This window comes from Phyllobates terribilis, unplaced genomic scaffold (assembly GCF_046119375.1).
Source record: "Phyllobates terribilis strain yellow unplaced genomic scaffold, ASM4611937v1 Scaffold_12__6_contigs__length_324123572, whole genome shotgun sequence".
NCBI lineage: Eukaryota > Metazoa > Chordata > Amphibia > Anura > Dendrobatidae > Phyllobates > Phyllobates terribilis.
In genome coordinates, this window is record NW_027362772.1 from 303,377,957 (window position 1) to 303,394,181 (window position 16,225).

Genomic DNA, 16,225 nt, shown 5'->3' on the forward strand with positions numbered 1-16,225 from the left:
GTTTCTACTGATCTATACTGGTCTATATGAAGGCAATGCTCTGCCTGTCACAGAATGTTCTATACTGGTCTATATGAAGGCAATGTGCTGCCTGTCACAGAATGGTCTATACTGGTCTATATGAAGGTAATGCGCTGCCTGTCACAGAATGTTCTATAGTGGTTTCTACTGATCTATACTGGTCTATATGAAGGCAATGCGCTGCTTGTAAGAGAATGGTCTATACTGGTCTATATGAAGACAATGTGCTGCCTGTTAGAGAATGGTCTATACTGATCTATACTGGTCTATATGAAGGCAATGCGCTGCTTGTTAGAGAATGGTCTATACTGATCTATACTGGTCTATATGAAGGCAATGTGCTGCCTGTCACAGAATGGTCTATACTGATCTATACTGGTCTATATGAAGGCAATGCGCTGCCTGTCACAGAATGGTCTATACTGGTCTATATGAAGGCAATGCGCTGCCTGTTAGAGAATGGTCTATACTGATCTATACTGGTCTATATGAAGGCAATGCTCTGCCTGTTAGAGAATGGTCTATACTGGTCTATATGAAGGCAATGCTCTGCCTGTTAGAGAATGGTCTATACTGGTCTATATGAAGGCAATGCTCTGCCTGTTAGAGAATGGTCTATACTGGTCTATATGAAGGCAATGCTCTGCCTGTTAGAGAATGGTCTATACTGGTCTATATGAAGGTAATGCGCTGCCTGTCACAGAATGTTCTATAGTGGTTTCTACTGATCTATACTGGTCTATATGAAGGCAATGCTCTGCCTGTCACAGAATGTTCTATACTGGTCTATATGAAGGCAATGTGCTGCCTGTCACAGAATGGTCTATACTGGTCTATATGAAGGTAATGCGCTGCCTGTCACAGAATGTTCTATAGTGGTTTCTACTGATCTATACTGGTCTATATGAAGGCAATGCGTTGCTTGTAAGAGAATGGTCTATACTGGTCTATATGAAGACAATGTGCTGCCTGTTAGAGAATGGTCTATACTGATCTATACTGGTCTATATGAAGGCAATGCGCTGCTTGTTAGAGAATGGTCTATACTGGTCTATATGAAGGCAATGTGCTGCCTGTCACAGAATGGTCTATACTGATCTATACTGGTCTATATGAAGGCAATGTGCTGCCTGTTAGAGAATGTTCTATACTGGTCTATATGAAGGTAATGCGCTGCCTGTCACAGAATGTTCTATAGTGGTTTCTACTGATCTATACTGGTCTATATGAAGGTAATGCACTGCCTGTCACAGAATGTTCTATACTGGTCTATATGAAGGCAATGTGCTGCCTGTCACAGAATGGTCTATACTGGTCTATATGAAGGCAATGCTCTGCCTGTTAGAGAATGGTCTATACTGGTCTATATGAAGGTAATGCGCTGCCTGTCACAGAATGGTCTATACTGGTCTATATGAAGGTAATGCGCTGCCTGTCACAGAATGTTCTATAGTGGTTTCTACTGATCTATACTGGTCTATATGAAGGCAATGCTCTGCCTGTCACAGAATGTTCTATACTGGTCTATATGAAGGCAATGTGCTGCCTGTCACAGAATGGTCTATACTGGTCTATATGAAGGTAATGCGCTGCCTGTCACAGAATGTTCTATAGTGGTTTCTACTGATCTATACTGGTCTATGTGAAGGCAATGCGCTGCTTGTAAGAGAATGGTCTATACTGGTCTATATGAAGACAATGTGCTGCCTGTTAGAGAATGGTCTATACTGATCTATACTGGTCTATATGAAGGCAATGCGCTGCTTGTAAGAGAATGGTCTATACTGGTCTATATGAAGACAATGTGCTGCCTGTTAGAGAATGGTCTATACTGATCTATACTGGTCTATATGAAGGCAATGCGCTGCTTGTTAGAGAATGGTCTATACTGGTCTATATGAAGGCAATGTGCTGCCTGTCACAGAATGGTCTATACTGATCTATACTGGTCTATATGAAGGCAATGTGCTGCCTGTTAGAGAATGTTCTATACTGGTCTATATGAAGGCAATGTGCTGCCTGTCACAGAATGGTCTATACTGGTCTATGTGATGCCGAGCGCCGACCTGATGCCAATGAAATATGTCACCCTTTGCTTTTCATTGTATTTATAACAAGAATTGCTATTCATTTTCATTTTTTGATTGATTTCTAAAGTTCACTTGTCACCACTTATCTTCTGCAAGCTCCAAGAATGAGCCCCCAAAATGTTAGAATAAGGGGGATTGAGTACTGTCTACCCGCCGCCAACACCAGGGGGCGCTCCCTGAAGACACATAGATATATGTAATTATTAGTACATCCACCAGAACGTTAATAATATGGATTGGGGATTTGGAGCTCTGTATCAGAAGCTGAGCCCATTTTCCTGTTCAGTCTAATCCAATGTCAGTGGGCACTTCTGGTTTCCCATATAATACTTTTCCGAGCTGTTTGGCGTTGGCCATAAAGCGACTTTCCAGGTGACGGGGGCACTTTAAACCTTTCTGCCATTGCATGTGATGCTTCCTCCCATCTGAATGGCAGGAACGTTACGTTGCGGCGCACGCTGTGTTGATGAGATTCTGTGTTACTTGTTCTTCCTCCCGTTCAGCTTTTGTTTAGCAGCAGAGGACACGGCAGGTATACTGGCTGCAAATTGTGTGTGTGTGTTTCTCTGACCGTCCCTTCTCTCCCCAATTACTGACACAGGTTTATCTTTTTTCCCTTTAGAGAGTTTTGAGGTGACAGTCACCAAAGAAGGTGATAACGGGTTCTTTCTACCCTCTTATGACTTATTAACCCACTAACTTTTTGGTTCTGAAAATGGGGAATCAGCACTTGACTCCTTCAGGGCCATTCAATTTCGCAATGTGGCTATTGCTATTGAGTGCTGGCTCTGAAGGGGTTAAACAGAAGATACTCTGATCCCTTTTTAGGATCTTCTGTTTTTTTTTTATTGTTTCTCTTATTTGTTACTTTTTTTCTTTTTAGTTTTATATTTTGATATCAAAATGAATTGCTATGTAACCCCCATTGGTTAGAAATATCGAGCCGTCAGACATCCATTTCAGGAAAGGAAAATGGAAAATTCTGCAAGTGAGATGTTTTTAGTGTTATCCCCTGTACTGGTTTTATGTCCTTCATCCGGTCATTAGGACGAATATCTACACTACACTTGTACCAGGACCCCACAGTGATCGAGCCCTTTATCTCTGTCTCTTCTGGACCCTCATCAGGACCACACGGAGCCCATCCCCCATATCCACACTGCCATATTGTACAGTATCAGCACCACACGGAGCCCATCCCCCATATCACATGAATATTATACAGTATCAGGACCACACGGAGCCCATCCCCCATATCCACATCCATTTTATACAGTATCAGGACCACATGGTGCCCATCCCCCATATCCACACTGCCATATTGTACAGTATCAGGACCACACAAACCCATTCCCCGTATCCACAGCTATATTGTACTAGTATCAGCACCTTGCAGAGCCCATCCCCCATATCGACTACTATATTATACAGTATCAGCACCACATGGAGCCCATCCCCCATATCACATTAATATTATACAGTATCAGGATGACAATGAGCTCATTCCCCATATCCACATCCATATTGTACAGTATCAGGACGACACCGAGCTCAATCCCGTAGCCACGTCCATACGGTACCAGTATCAGGACCACATGGTGCCCATCCCCCGTATTCACGTCCATACAGTACCAGTATCAGGACCACATGGTGCCCATCCCCCGTATTCACGTCCATACAGTACCAGTATCAGGACCACATGGTGCCCATCCCCCGTATTCACATCAATACAGTACCAGTATCAGGACCACATGGTGCCCATCCCCCGTATTCACGTCCATACGGTACCAGTATCAGGACCACATGGTGCCCATCCCCCGTATTCACGTCCATACGGTACCAGTATCTGTACCGCACGGAGCCCATCCCCCTTAGTCAAATCCATACAGTATCTGTACCGCACGGAGCCCACCCACGTATCCACATCCATACAGTATCAGTACTGCACGGAGCCCATCCCCCGTATCCACATCCATACGGTATCAGTACCGCATGGAGCCCATCCCCCAGTATCCACATCCATAAGGTACCAGTATCAGTACCGCACGGAGCCCATCCCCCGTATTCACGTCCATACAGTACCAGTATCAGGACCACATGGTGCCCATCCCCCGTATTCACATCCATACGGTACCAGTATCAGTACCGCACGGAGCCCATCCCCCGTATCCACATCCATACGGTATCAGTACTGCACGGAGCCCATCCCGCGTAGCCACATCCATACGGTATCCGTACCGCATGGAGCCCATCCCCCAGTATCCACATCCATAAGGTACCAGTATCAGTACCGCATGGAGCCCATCCCCCAGTATCCACATCCATAAGGTACCAGTATCAGTACCGCATGGAGCCCATCCCCCAGTATCCACATCCATAAGGTATCAGTACCGCACGGAGCCCATCCCCCGTACCCACATCCATACGGTATCCGTACCGCATGGAGCCCATCCCCCAGTATCCATATACATAAGGTACCAGTATCAGTACTGCACGGAGCCCATCCCCCAGTATCCACATCCATAAGGTACCAGTATCAGTACCGCACGGAGCCCATCCCCCTGTATCCACATCCATAAGGTACCACTATCAGTACTGCATGGAGCCCATCCCCCAGTATCCACATCCATAAGGTACCAGTATCAGTACCGCATGGAGCCCATCCCCCAGTATCCACATCCATAAGGTACCAGTATCAGTACCGCATGGAGCCCATCCCCCAGTATCCACATCCATAAGGTACCAGTATCAGTACCGCACGGAGCCCATCCACCTGTATCCACATCCATAAGGTACCACTATCAGTACTGCATGGAGCCCATCCCCCAGTATCCACATCCATAAGGTACCAGTATCAGTACCGCATGGAGCCCATCCCCCAGTATCCACATCCATAAGGTACCAGTATCAATACCGCACGGAGCCCATCCCCTGTACCCACATCCATACGGTATCCGTACCGCATGGAGCCCATCCCCCAGTATCCATATACATAAGGTACCAGTATCAGTACCGCACGGAGCCCATCCCCCAGTATCCACATCCATAAGGTGCCAGTATCAGTACTTCATGGAGCCCATCCACCGTACCCACATCCATAAGGTACCAGTATCAGTACCGCTTGGAGCCCATCCCCCAGTATCCACATCCATAAGGTACCAGTATCAGTACCGCATGGAGCCCATCCCCCAGTATCCACATCCATAAGGTACCAGTATCAGTACTGCATGGAGCCCATCCCCCAGTATCCACATCCATAAGGTACCAGTATCAGTACCGCATGGAGCCCATCCCCCAGTATCCACATCCATAAGGTACCAGTATCAGTACCGCACGGAGCCCATCCCCCGTACCCACATCCATACGGTATCCGTACCGCATGGAGCCCATCCCCCAGTATCCATATACATAAGGTACCAGTATCAGTACCGCACGGAGCCCATCCCCCGTATCCACATCCATAAGGTACCAGTATCAGTACCGCATGGAGCCCATCCCCCTGTATCCACATCCATAAGGTACCAGTATCAGTACCGCATGGAGCCCATCCCCCAGTATCCATATAAATAAGGTACCAGTATCAGTACCGCACGGAGCCCATCCCCCGTATCCACATCCATAAGGTACCAGTATCAGTACTGCATGGAGCCCATCCCCCAGTATCCACATCCATAAGGTACCAGTATCAGTACCGCATGGAGCCCATCCCCCAGTATCCACATCCATAAGGTACCAGTATCAGTACCGCATGGAGCCCATCCCCCGTACCCACATCCATACGGTATCCGTACCGCATGGAGCCCATCCCCCAGTATCCATATACATAAGGTACCAGTATCAGTACCGCACGGAGCCCATCCCCCGTATCCACATCCATAAGGTACCAGTATCAGTACTGCATGGAGCCCATCCCCCAGTATCCACATCCATAAGGTACCAGTATCAGTACCGCACGGAGCCCATCCCCCGTACCCACATCCATACGGTATCCGTACCGCATGGAGCCCATCCCCCAGTATCCATATACATAAGGTACCAGTATCAGTACCGCACGGAGCCCATCCCCCGTATCCACATCCATAAGGTACCAGTATCAGTACTGCATGGAGCCCATCCCCCATTATTCACATCCATAAGGTACCAGTATCAGTACCGCACGGAGCCCATCCCCCGTACCCACATCCATACGGTATCCGTACCGCATGGAGCCCATCCCCCAGTATCCATATACATAAGGTACCAGTATCAGTACCGCACGGAGCCCATCCCCCGTATCCACATCCATAAGGTACCAGTATCAGTACTGCATGGAGCCCATCCTCCAGTATCCACATCCATAAGGTACCAGTATCAGTACCGCATGGAGCCCATCCCCCGCATTCACATCCATGCGGTATCAGTATCAGTACGGCATGGAGCCCATCCCCCGTATTCACATCCATACGGTATCAGTATCAGTACCGCATGGAGCCCATCCCCCAGTATCCACATCCATAAGGTACCAGTATCAGTACCGCATGGAGCCCATCCCCCATACCCACATCCATACGGTACCAGTATCAGTACCGCATGGAGCCCATCCCCCAGTATCCACATCCATAAGGTACCAGTATCAGTACCGCATGGAGCCCATCCCCCAGTATCCATATACATAAGGTACCAGTATCAGTACCGCATGGAGCCCATCCCCCGTACCCACATCCATACGGTACCAGTATCAGTACCGCATGGATCCCATTCCCCAGTATCCACATCCATAAGGTACCAGTATCAGTACCGCATGGAGCCCATCCCCCGCATTCACATCCATGCGGTATCAGTATCAGTACCGCATGGAGCCCATCCCCCGTATTCACATCCATGCGGTATCAGTATCAGTACCGCATGGAGCCCATCCCCCAGTATCCACATCCATAAGGTACCAGTATCAGTACCGCATGGAGCCCATCCCCCGTACCCACATCCATACGGTACCAGTATCAGTACCGCATGGAGCCCATCCCCCAGTATCCACATCCATAAGGTACCAGTATCAGTACCGCATGGAGCCCATCCCCCAGTATCCACATCCATAAGGTACCAGTATCAGTACCGCATGGAGCCCATCCCCCAGTATCCACATCCATAAGGTACCAGTATCAGTACTGCATGGAGCCCATCCCCCAGTATCCACATCCATAAGGTACCAGTATCAGTACCGCATGGAGCTCATCCTCCAGTATCCATATACATAAGGTACCAGTATCAGTACCGCACGGAGCCCATCCCCCAGTATCCACATCCATAAGGTACCAGTATCAGTACTGCATGGAGCCCATCCTCCAGTATCCACATCCATAAGGTACCAGTGTCAGTACGCACGGAGCCCATCCCCATTATTCACATCCATACGGTACCAGTATCAGTACCGCATGGAGCCCATCCCCAGTATCCACATCCATAAGGTACCAGTATCAGTACCGCATGGAGCCCATCCCCCAGTATCCACATCCATAAGGTACCAGTATCAGTACCGCATGGAGCCCATCCCCCAGTATCCACATCCATAAGGTACCAGTATCAGTACCGCATGGAGCCCATCCCCCGCATTCACATCCATGCGGTATCAGTATCAGTACCGCATGGAGCCCATCCCCCGCATTCACATCCATGCGGTATCAGTATCAGTACCGCATGGAGCCCATCCCCCAGTATCCACATCCATAAGGTACCAGTATCAGTACTGCATGGAGCCCATCCCCCGCATTCACATCCATGCGGTATCAGTACCGCATGGAGCCCATCCCCCGCATTCACATCCATGCGGTACCAGTATCAGTACCGCATGCAGTCGGTCCAGTATAATCTCCCTGCACTCGCTGCATTCACAGCCCTGGGCATTCAGCACCACCTGTATACTGGGAGCTCATACTGGAAGAAGTGGGATGAGAAGGAGCCGCTCCATGGTCTCCTCATCACATGAGACCAATCACTGCCTCTTCAGCTGTTGCAGGATTACAAGTCTTGCCATTCTATGCTGGGACTTGTAGTACCACCTCAGCATGCTCTTGATGGCGCACGTAGCTCTTCTGTCTCTTTATAAGACGGCTGAAGTAGCTCCGAGGCCTCCGGCAGCCGCCCGATGTTAGACATTTCCATAAAGCTGGCGAGGAGGAGTCTGAGGACCTGCGTAGGACCGAGCGACCTGCGTCCTGTACAGGCTGCTGCTGCTATAAACCGTCTCTTCCGCGGCCTCTTGAAATGGATGTCTGAGCTACGGATATTTCTATTTTCTCCCATGAGTTTTTTTGCATTTGATTCCCTAATTTTAGCCAGGTTCATTGCACAGGAAGACTTCATCCTATGACTTGCTGTCTTTATATTTTATTTTTATATATATATATATATATATTTTTTTTTTATATCCGGGCCTATGAAACCAATGTTCTTGGTGATAGACTCGCCATGAATCGGTGGAGCTGATGCTTCCTCATCTCTCATCCAGCTCTGCTTTATAACCTTCTGCCCAATTGCCTGGCAGAGCCCTAGCCCCCCGGCGTGCGCCCACCAGCCGCCTCGGCTGCATGCCGTTTTATTTATTTTCTGTTTCTTTTTTTTTCTTTTTTTTTTTTTTTAGTGCAAATCTCAAGTACTCCTGTGAAATGCCTGTCTACATATGTATCTCTATTTTATTTTTTCTCTCCTTGTATTCCTGCATGAATGGATGCCAGATACTGAACTTGCTTGAGAGGCAGCCGCCTGCTTCTGATAACAGCAGTACCCGGACTTCACCCCATCTATTAAAGCACAGTGCTTCTGCCTTGTCCACAGACCCTCACACCCCCCTGGCTGCCAAATTGTCATATTTTATTTCTTCTTTTTAGTTATGTCTCTATATCCTTTGTTGATATTTCTTTCCACTGATTGCACAATATTAACCCTTTTTTTTTCTGCTCGGTTGCCCAATTTTAAGGGGGACACAGCAGATGAAGGGTTAAGCGTGGACGAGTTTCAGCTTCTAATTTCTTTTTTTTTTTTTCCCCCCGTCTTTTTATATTTGCTTGTGATGTTCCCAGGAGAGATCTGCGGCTTTAAGATTCACGACCAGGACGTGCCATTCGAGGCCATGGTGGTGGACAAATCCACCGGCGAGGGCGTGATTCGCTCCACCGAGAAGCTGGACTGCGAATTACAGAAGGACTACACCTTCACCATTCAAGCCTACGATTGCGGCAAAGGACCAGACGGCTCGAATGCAAAAAAATCGCACAAGTAAGAAGGGTAGAAAACCCCCAAAAATATGAATGTGTGATTCTAACATTACCAGATTCCTAAAACGTCTTCGTTTTTAAAGATACTAGTTGGAAGCCATACTTGCCACTGGGATCCGGCCCCCTCTGTTCTAGGGCTGCCACTCCGGTGGTCTCGATCAGATGTCCCGACCCTGCAGCCAGTCATTGGCTTCATTAGTCGAGATGTCATCACATCCGCTCAGACAGATGGTTTCCCCTGGTAGCTTTGGTTAAAAAAATAAAAAAAACCTTTAAGAATTTGCGACATGCTCTGATATCTTCTGTCTCCTGCCACCAGGAACCTTTTGTAAGGAATGTTAACATTGCAGTGTTTGTACATTGTCATTTTCTGCAGCCAAATAATGCAGTTTTTGCAGTGTTTTTTTTAGATGCATTTTTTTGGTGTGGATTACCTGTGTGCTTTCTCTACAGCGCATGTTTAATTAAGTTCATTTTATTCCCTAAAGATGCAGCAAAAAAACTGTTTTGAGCTATTTTTTGCTGATTTTTTTTTTTCACTTTTTCATTGCTTTCTGTGAATGAAAAAAAGCTGCGAAAACGCCGAAAGATTAAAAAAATGCTGCAGTTCTCAAATTTAGTCAGGGAAATAAAAATGCATGTGAACATAGCCTAAGAAAAGACTTCAGGCCATCATATCTGCTGCCCAGAAACTGAGCGTCTTTGAAAGACCCCTATGAATTAGCGGGGACCCCTATGAATTAGCGGGGACCCCTAGGTCCACCATATTGGGCACAGACAGGATTTTGAGCCTTTGCAGAGCGGCACCTGATATATTGTCTGTAATGGACATATTGGCTCAGCCAGAGTAAAGTGACCACATGATGATGGACCTCTGCTAGCCCGTGTCAGCTGGCTTCCTACCTGTGAGCCTAGAAGGGGTCGTCCCCCCATGGTGCCCCCCATCGCTGCAGTGACCAGCGGGGCAGGAGTCTGACATTCGCCTGCAGATACTTCTCTTTCCATCCGTGGAAGGGTCATCATCATGGCCCCATCCCCGACTGTAAAATAAAGTGACCATGCATAATTAATGGGGGACGTGATGCTGATATTTCAGCAGCTGCTATAAAACCTGTTGCGTTGTCATTAATGTTTTAAAGGTCGTTTTCTGAATCATGTAAAGTAATTTATGCACATAATTTACTACGCGGCTCTGCTCACTTCACTTGCCGGCACCGGCGTCATGTCTGTCTGTATTCGGCCTTACTGACACGTTTGTTCATTGAATAACGGGCACCTTAAAGTGCCAACAAAGCGCCCAAAATACAGATATTTCGTTACTCCTTAGATTTTAGTTATATGTTGGGTACGGCCATCTGAAATAACGAAGACCTGACGAGCGATCACCGCTGGTGCGTGGTTTCTGATATGCTTTTATAGTACTGGCTTTCATGAATCGTGCCGTGTGCGCACCCCCTATAGTGATACCCCTTTGCACAGACTGGCACCTGCATGCTGTGTGGCATTATTTTGCCCCTCCTGGTTGTACAGCTCTTTTCCTGGGGTTTACGTGTTGCATTGCTCTACTTACAAAGATTAATAATATTGTCAGCGCCTGGCTGTGCGATCTCCGCAGCAAGATTTCGTGTTGGAGGGATCCAGTGGGACCCCTTCCTCGGAGGCTCTTTCCCAGTTATTAGACGTCCTGCATTAAGTTCCGGTGCAGCTGATCTCATGGCAGTAATGTTCTTTACCTCGCTGCAGGGCAACCGTGCACATCCAAGTGAATGACGTGAACGAGTACGCGCCGGTGTTTAAGGAGAAGTCCTACAAGGCCACCGTCATCGAGGGAAAGAAATACGACAACATCCTGAAGGTGGAGGCTGTGGATGCCGACTGCTCCCCGCAGTTCAGCCAGATCTGCAGCTATGACATTGTCACCCCCGATGTTCCCTTCACCGTTGACAAAGATGGTAAGCGCCCGATCACAAGATCCAGTTTTCAGTTCTTCCAGGTCTCCTTGTCCTTCTTACACGTACAGATTGTCCATAGTGGTGAGCCCCTTTATTATGTGGTGCCCCCTCTGTTTTATGGACGCCCTTTGGCCGTAGAGTCACATGACACTTCCTAAAACTCACGTGGATTATAGTGATCTGGAGTGACGTTGTCAGTCTTCTGAGATAGGTTTGCCGGGGACAGGAACCCAAATAAAGTGGTCACAAATCCTATACAATGTACATGTCTGGAATCTTGGTGCAGATTTTTTTCTGTTTAATCAGTTTGTATTGAATTTGACAAACAAAGTAAACTCAAGTAACCAAAAAATGAGGATCAACTCAACAAATGTAATACAGGTATATAAAAAGATGAAACAAGGTGACTCCAAAACCAGTTAACTTGTCGTAAGACAAAAGACATCAACTGAGAAGTATAAGACTTCTGCATTTATCTTGGTTTGATTTCCGGTGTTAGATAATATGATCACTATAAGGCCGGGGTCACACAACCGTTTTTTGTCTGATTATGCTGATGACACCCTGACCGTGCCCTGATCGCACACCGGTCGCACTCTGATGGCACCGACCGCACTCTGATGGCACTCTGATCTGATGGCACCGACCGCACTCTGATGGCACTCTGATCTGATGGCACCGACCGCACTCTGATGGCACTCTAATGGCACCGACCGCACTCTGATCTGATGGCACCGACCGCACTCTGATGGCACTCTGATCTGATGGCACCGACCGCACTCTGATGGCACTCTGAACTGATGGCACTCTAATGGCACCGACCGCACTCTGATCTGATGGCACCGACCGCACTCTGATCTGATGGCACCGACCGCACTCTGATGGCACCGACCGCACTCTGATGGCACCGACCGCACGCTGATCAGAGTATGCTCTGGTTTTATAGCATGTGGAGAATAAAAAAAAAATTCTCCATCTTTTCCATTCTGTCAATCTGTGGAAATCAGACCACACTCAGATGTCATTTGAGTGCGGTCCGATTTTTTTTTTCCACTGACCCATAGAAATGAATGGGCGGGTGTCATTCGATTCTCTGAGGCAAATCCTGCATACTGCGATTCTTTGTTCCTCTGACCACTCGGTCCAAGGAAAAGAATCAGACATGTGCACGGCCCCATAGAATAACATTGGTCAAAACGACGCGTAGCACTGTTCTGATTTTTGTACAGTCGTCTGCACGAGCCCTTACATTTCATTTTCTGTTCTACCTCAGGTTATATCAAGAACACAGAGAAGCTGAATTATGGAAAGGAACGTCAGTATAAGCTCACGGTCACCGCCTATGACTGCGGGAAGAAGCGGGCGAGTGAGGACATCCTGGTGAAGATCAACATTAAACCGACATGTAAAGCGAGTTGGCAAGGTGGGTGATTTCCTGGAAGTCCTGGTTTGCACTGCTGGGTCGTCTTAGTTTTGAGAAACTTGGCACAATCTTGTCGTTCTGGCACCAAAATGAGAAACGGAACATTGCTGCATCGACATACTGCAAAATCGGAGGACACGAGGGTCGGTACTGTGAGCAGTTTCTCTGGTGTTGTTGCAGGTTGGAGTAAGAGGATAGAGTACGAGCCTGGCACCGGGTCGTTGGCGCTGTTCCCTGGGATGCATCTGGAGACATGCGATGAGCCCATCACATCCATTCAGGCCACAATACAACTGGAAACCAGTCACATCGGCAAGGGCTGCGACAGAGATACCTATTCGGAGAAGTCTATTCACAGGCTATGCGGTAGGAGCCATTGTGTTATGATTTTAGGGTCAGATAATTAAATTCTGGGTGGATTGAGATCTCACACTTGTATGACATCTACAAACAGGGCAGCAGGGTGTGTCCGGGTTCAGATGGTCGTTGTAACGATCGTCCCAGTCCCGTCTACAAATTGAGGATGTGATTGGGTCCGTTTGCAGCTCAGTTGCATCGCCGATAATAATGCAGGAGCTGCATTACATGCACTATTCTCATCCATAAACCGTGCATGGTCACATGTACCAGCAGACGCCCGGGACGAGATGCGATTGTGCCGTTATCTAACCCTCTCCCCAGTATTCCCATTCGTTCAGGACATTGCTCGGCTTTTAGTGAACAGTAACTTGCATATCATTTAGTTTATGTCTCCATTAAAATGATCGCATTTAATTCAATTCAGATGTGACATTATTAATTGCCATTTTACTAATTATTTTCTTTATTTTAGGTGCTTCTTCCAGCACCGCCGAGCTGCTGCCTTCTCCCAGTAACTCTGCCAACTGGACCGTGGGGCTGTCCACCGACAACGGCCACGACAGTGACCAGGTGTTTGAGTTCAATGGCACACAAGCCGTGAAGGTTCCCGATGGGATTGTTACTGCTGACCTCAAGGAGCCATTTGTTATATCCGTGTGGATGAGGCACGGGCCGGGAGGACGCGACAAGGAGACGATCCTGTGTAATTCTGACAAGACAGGTACTGGATCCCCCCCCCCCCCCCTATATATGATGTCTGTAATCGGGGACGTCACTCTGCTTTAGGTGCAGAAATTATATCCGTCAGTCTCTGACGATTGTAGCTGTCTGAGACTTGTAGTTCTACAACCACTGATAATATAGAGCTGAATACGTCTCCTGCCAGGTGGGAAGCACAGGCAGAAGTACAGCATAGTGGCAGCTCGTGGTAACCTCATACTGTAGTGATGTATTTGCAGATCCATCCAGGCTCCGGCTTATTGATGTGCCATATAGCATGGATTGATTTCTGTTTCCATGACGAGTTGCGAGCATCAGAGGCCGGGATACTGCAATGCAGCAACTATTCGGGTGACATTATATCTGCCAGCAACCGCCTTATCGACTTCTTCTTACGTTTGCAAAATGACCCCCCTGAGTTACACCACGAACATAGACATAGCTCGTAAGGAAATGCTGCTTCTCACTGATCAGTGCTGTGACGCCTGTGTCACCCATCCTTATGCAGTTTGCTGTATTGCTGGTTTGGCGTGTGCACCATATAGCAGCGTTCATGGTCCGTGGGCGGATAGAAAGCTGCTCGCGCTCATTATCTGCAGTGCCGGGAAGAGGAGCAGAAGGCTGGATATGGCTCCACCTGAGCAGCGGCACAGAGGAGGCATTGATCTGATGGCACATTAATGGAGGAGCACAGAGCCCTGTTGTCTGTGGGAAGCGAAACGTGACCCCATGCGATCCCTGCCCTCCATTAATAGACTTTAATTATTTTTTTTTCACTACAAATAAGGAAAACCAAGCTCTGTTTGTGTCTCTGTGGGATATCAGCTGCATGAGACTCAATCCGTGGAAAGTAGAATAAATTCCCTCTAACCCCTGTAAGGTGATTGACACGCTGCTAATGAGGCAAATAATTTTTAACAAGGAGCTGACAATAATTTTTTTTGTACAACGACTTGATAATTCCATAATTACATAGCAATACCGATCTTATCCTGAGTTATCCAATGTATCATATTCCACGGCTGCATTCATAGATTTGCAGGCAGATCTTTTACACAAGAAGTGGTCATAAAACTGCTCCAAAATGGGGTTTACTGATGAAGGGGAAATGAGTTTTTCCTATGTCGGGTTATTGAAGGCCTTTTCACCCGGGCTAATAATAAGGAGCGCCCATTACCGATCATCCCCCCGTGTGGCCGGTCACTTGTCAGCCGATTGCATCCTTCATGTAGACGGAAGAATCACGAATTGTCAGCAGCACATCTCATCAGGGAACGTGCTGCCGACAGTCACACGAGCTGTGGGGGGTCGGCGATCGCAGTAACGATTCTTCATGACCATTCACATATACGATGCTCGCCGCGTTCTGATCCACATCCGGTATCGCTCGCCGCTCGCTCCTACACTATCTGTAGGATTAGAAGCTGACTAATCACCATTTAGAAAATTGCATCAGGGGAGCAAATTTTGTTTTTTATTCCATTTATACGATTACTTCCCGTGCCCGTGAATAAACCCGGCGTGCACAGTGACGCTCCCATCTGATGAGCATTATGGTGTTGCAGGATTTAGGGCCAGTCACTTACTCGCTCCTCGCTGTTCACTGATCTTTTGCCATTTGACTTCTGTTTCCTGCCTAGATATGAATCGACACCATTACTCCCTCTACGTTCACAACTGCAAGCTGGGATTCCTGTTCCGACAAGAACCCACCGAGGAGAAATCGTACAAACCCGCAGAGTTTCACTGGAAGTTAAACCAGGTACGGGGCTTTTGTTATGTCTTGTGCTATGTGGATGCCGCCACATGCACATGTGCAAGGCGGGCAACGTGCGGCCCAAGGACACGTCCACCGGCCTAGACGCACATGATGCAGTGTATTACTGGATCCCTCCAAGACCGATCCCTGGGTGTTAATAGCTAAAATTACCACTATTAGCTGAGGGGGGAAATCTGCAGGACAGACGGAAACCTCTAATCATCACCATCATCAGATCGCTCCTCTTATACCAGAGAATTTCCGAAGGAGCAATTCCTACATGAATTCTCTCTACCGTTACGTTTTCTTCTCTAAATTTGGCATTTTCTGAAATTTAAGACTGAGGAAAAATCATTCTACAAAACCCGTCTCCTTCCAGACATTGCGTCTTGCATGTTCCCCTCGGCTGTCGCTGCTTCTGGAGCAGATTGCGGGGGGCGGCGCGGGTCTCTTCTTACATGATTTCCAGTAAACACTTGTAGACAAGCCTCCTTGTCACATTGCAGAGCGCAGCTCCGAGGGGAAATACCAGGAATTTAGTGTCAGCTCAAGAGGCTCTTTGTCAATATTTAGAGAGGCCGCGGCTCCTGCAGCGCTGCTCAATCACAGCCCGACACGTGGTGTGTGCGCTGCAAACCCTCCCACGGCCA

The 16,225-nt window shown here is 47.8% G+C and overlaps 1 protein-coding gene across 4 annotated transcripts in view; it reads left to right on the forward strand.

Annotated features, from left to right (window-relative positions):
- CLSTN1 (calsyntenin 1) overlaps nt 1–16,225 on the forward strand; it is a 90,250-nt gene that overhangs the window by 34,359 nt on the left and 39,666 nt on the right. For 2 of the 4 annotated variants that reach the window (XM_073657289.1, XM_073657291.1), the window contains exons 3-9: nt 2,734–2,763; nt 9,167–9,362; nt 11,105–11,313; nt 12,587–12,736; nt 12,917–13,102; nt 13,569–13,817; nt 15,457–15,578. In XM_073657289.1, the coding sequence (XP_073513390.1) occupies nt 2,734–2,763; nt 9,167–9,362; nt 11,105–11,313; nt 12,587–12,736; nt 12,917–13,102; nt 13,569–13,817; nt 15,457–15,578 (1,142 nt within the window). The remainder of the gene's footprint in view (nt 1–2,733; nt 2,764–9,166; nt 9,363–11,104; nt 11,314–12,586; nt 12,737–12,916; nt 13,103–13,568; nt 13,818–15,456; nt 15,579–16,225) is intronic. The other 2 variants (XM_073657290.1, XM_073657292.1) reach the window with 1 other exon arrangement.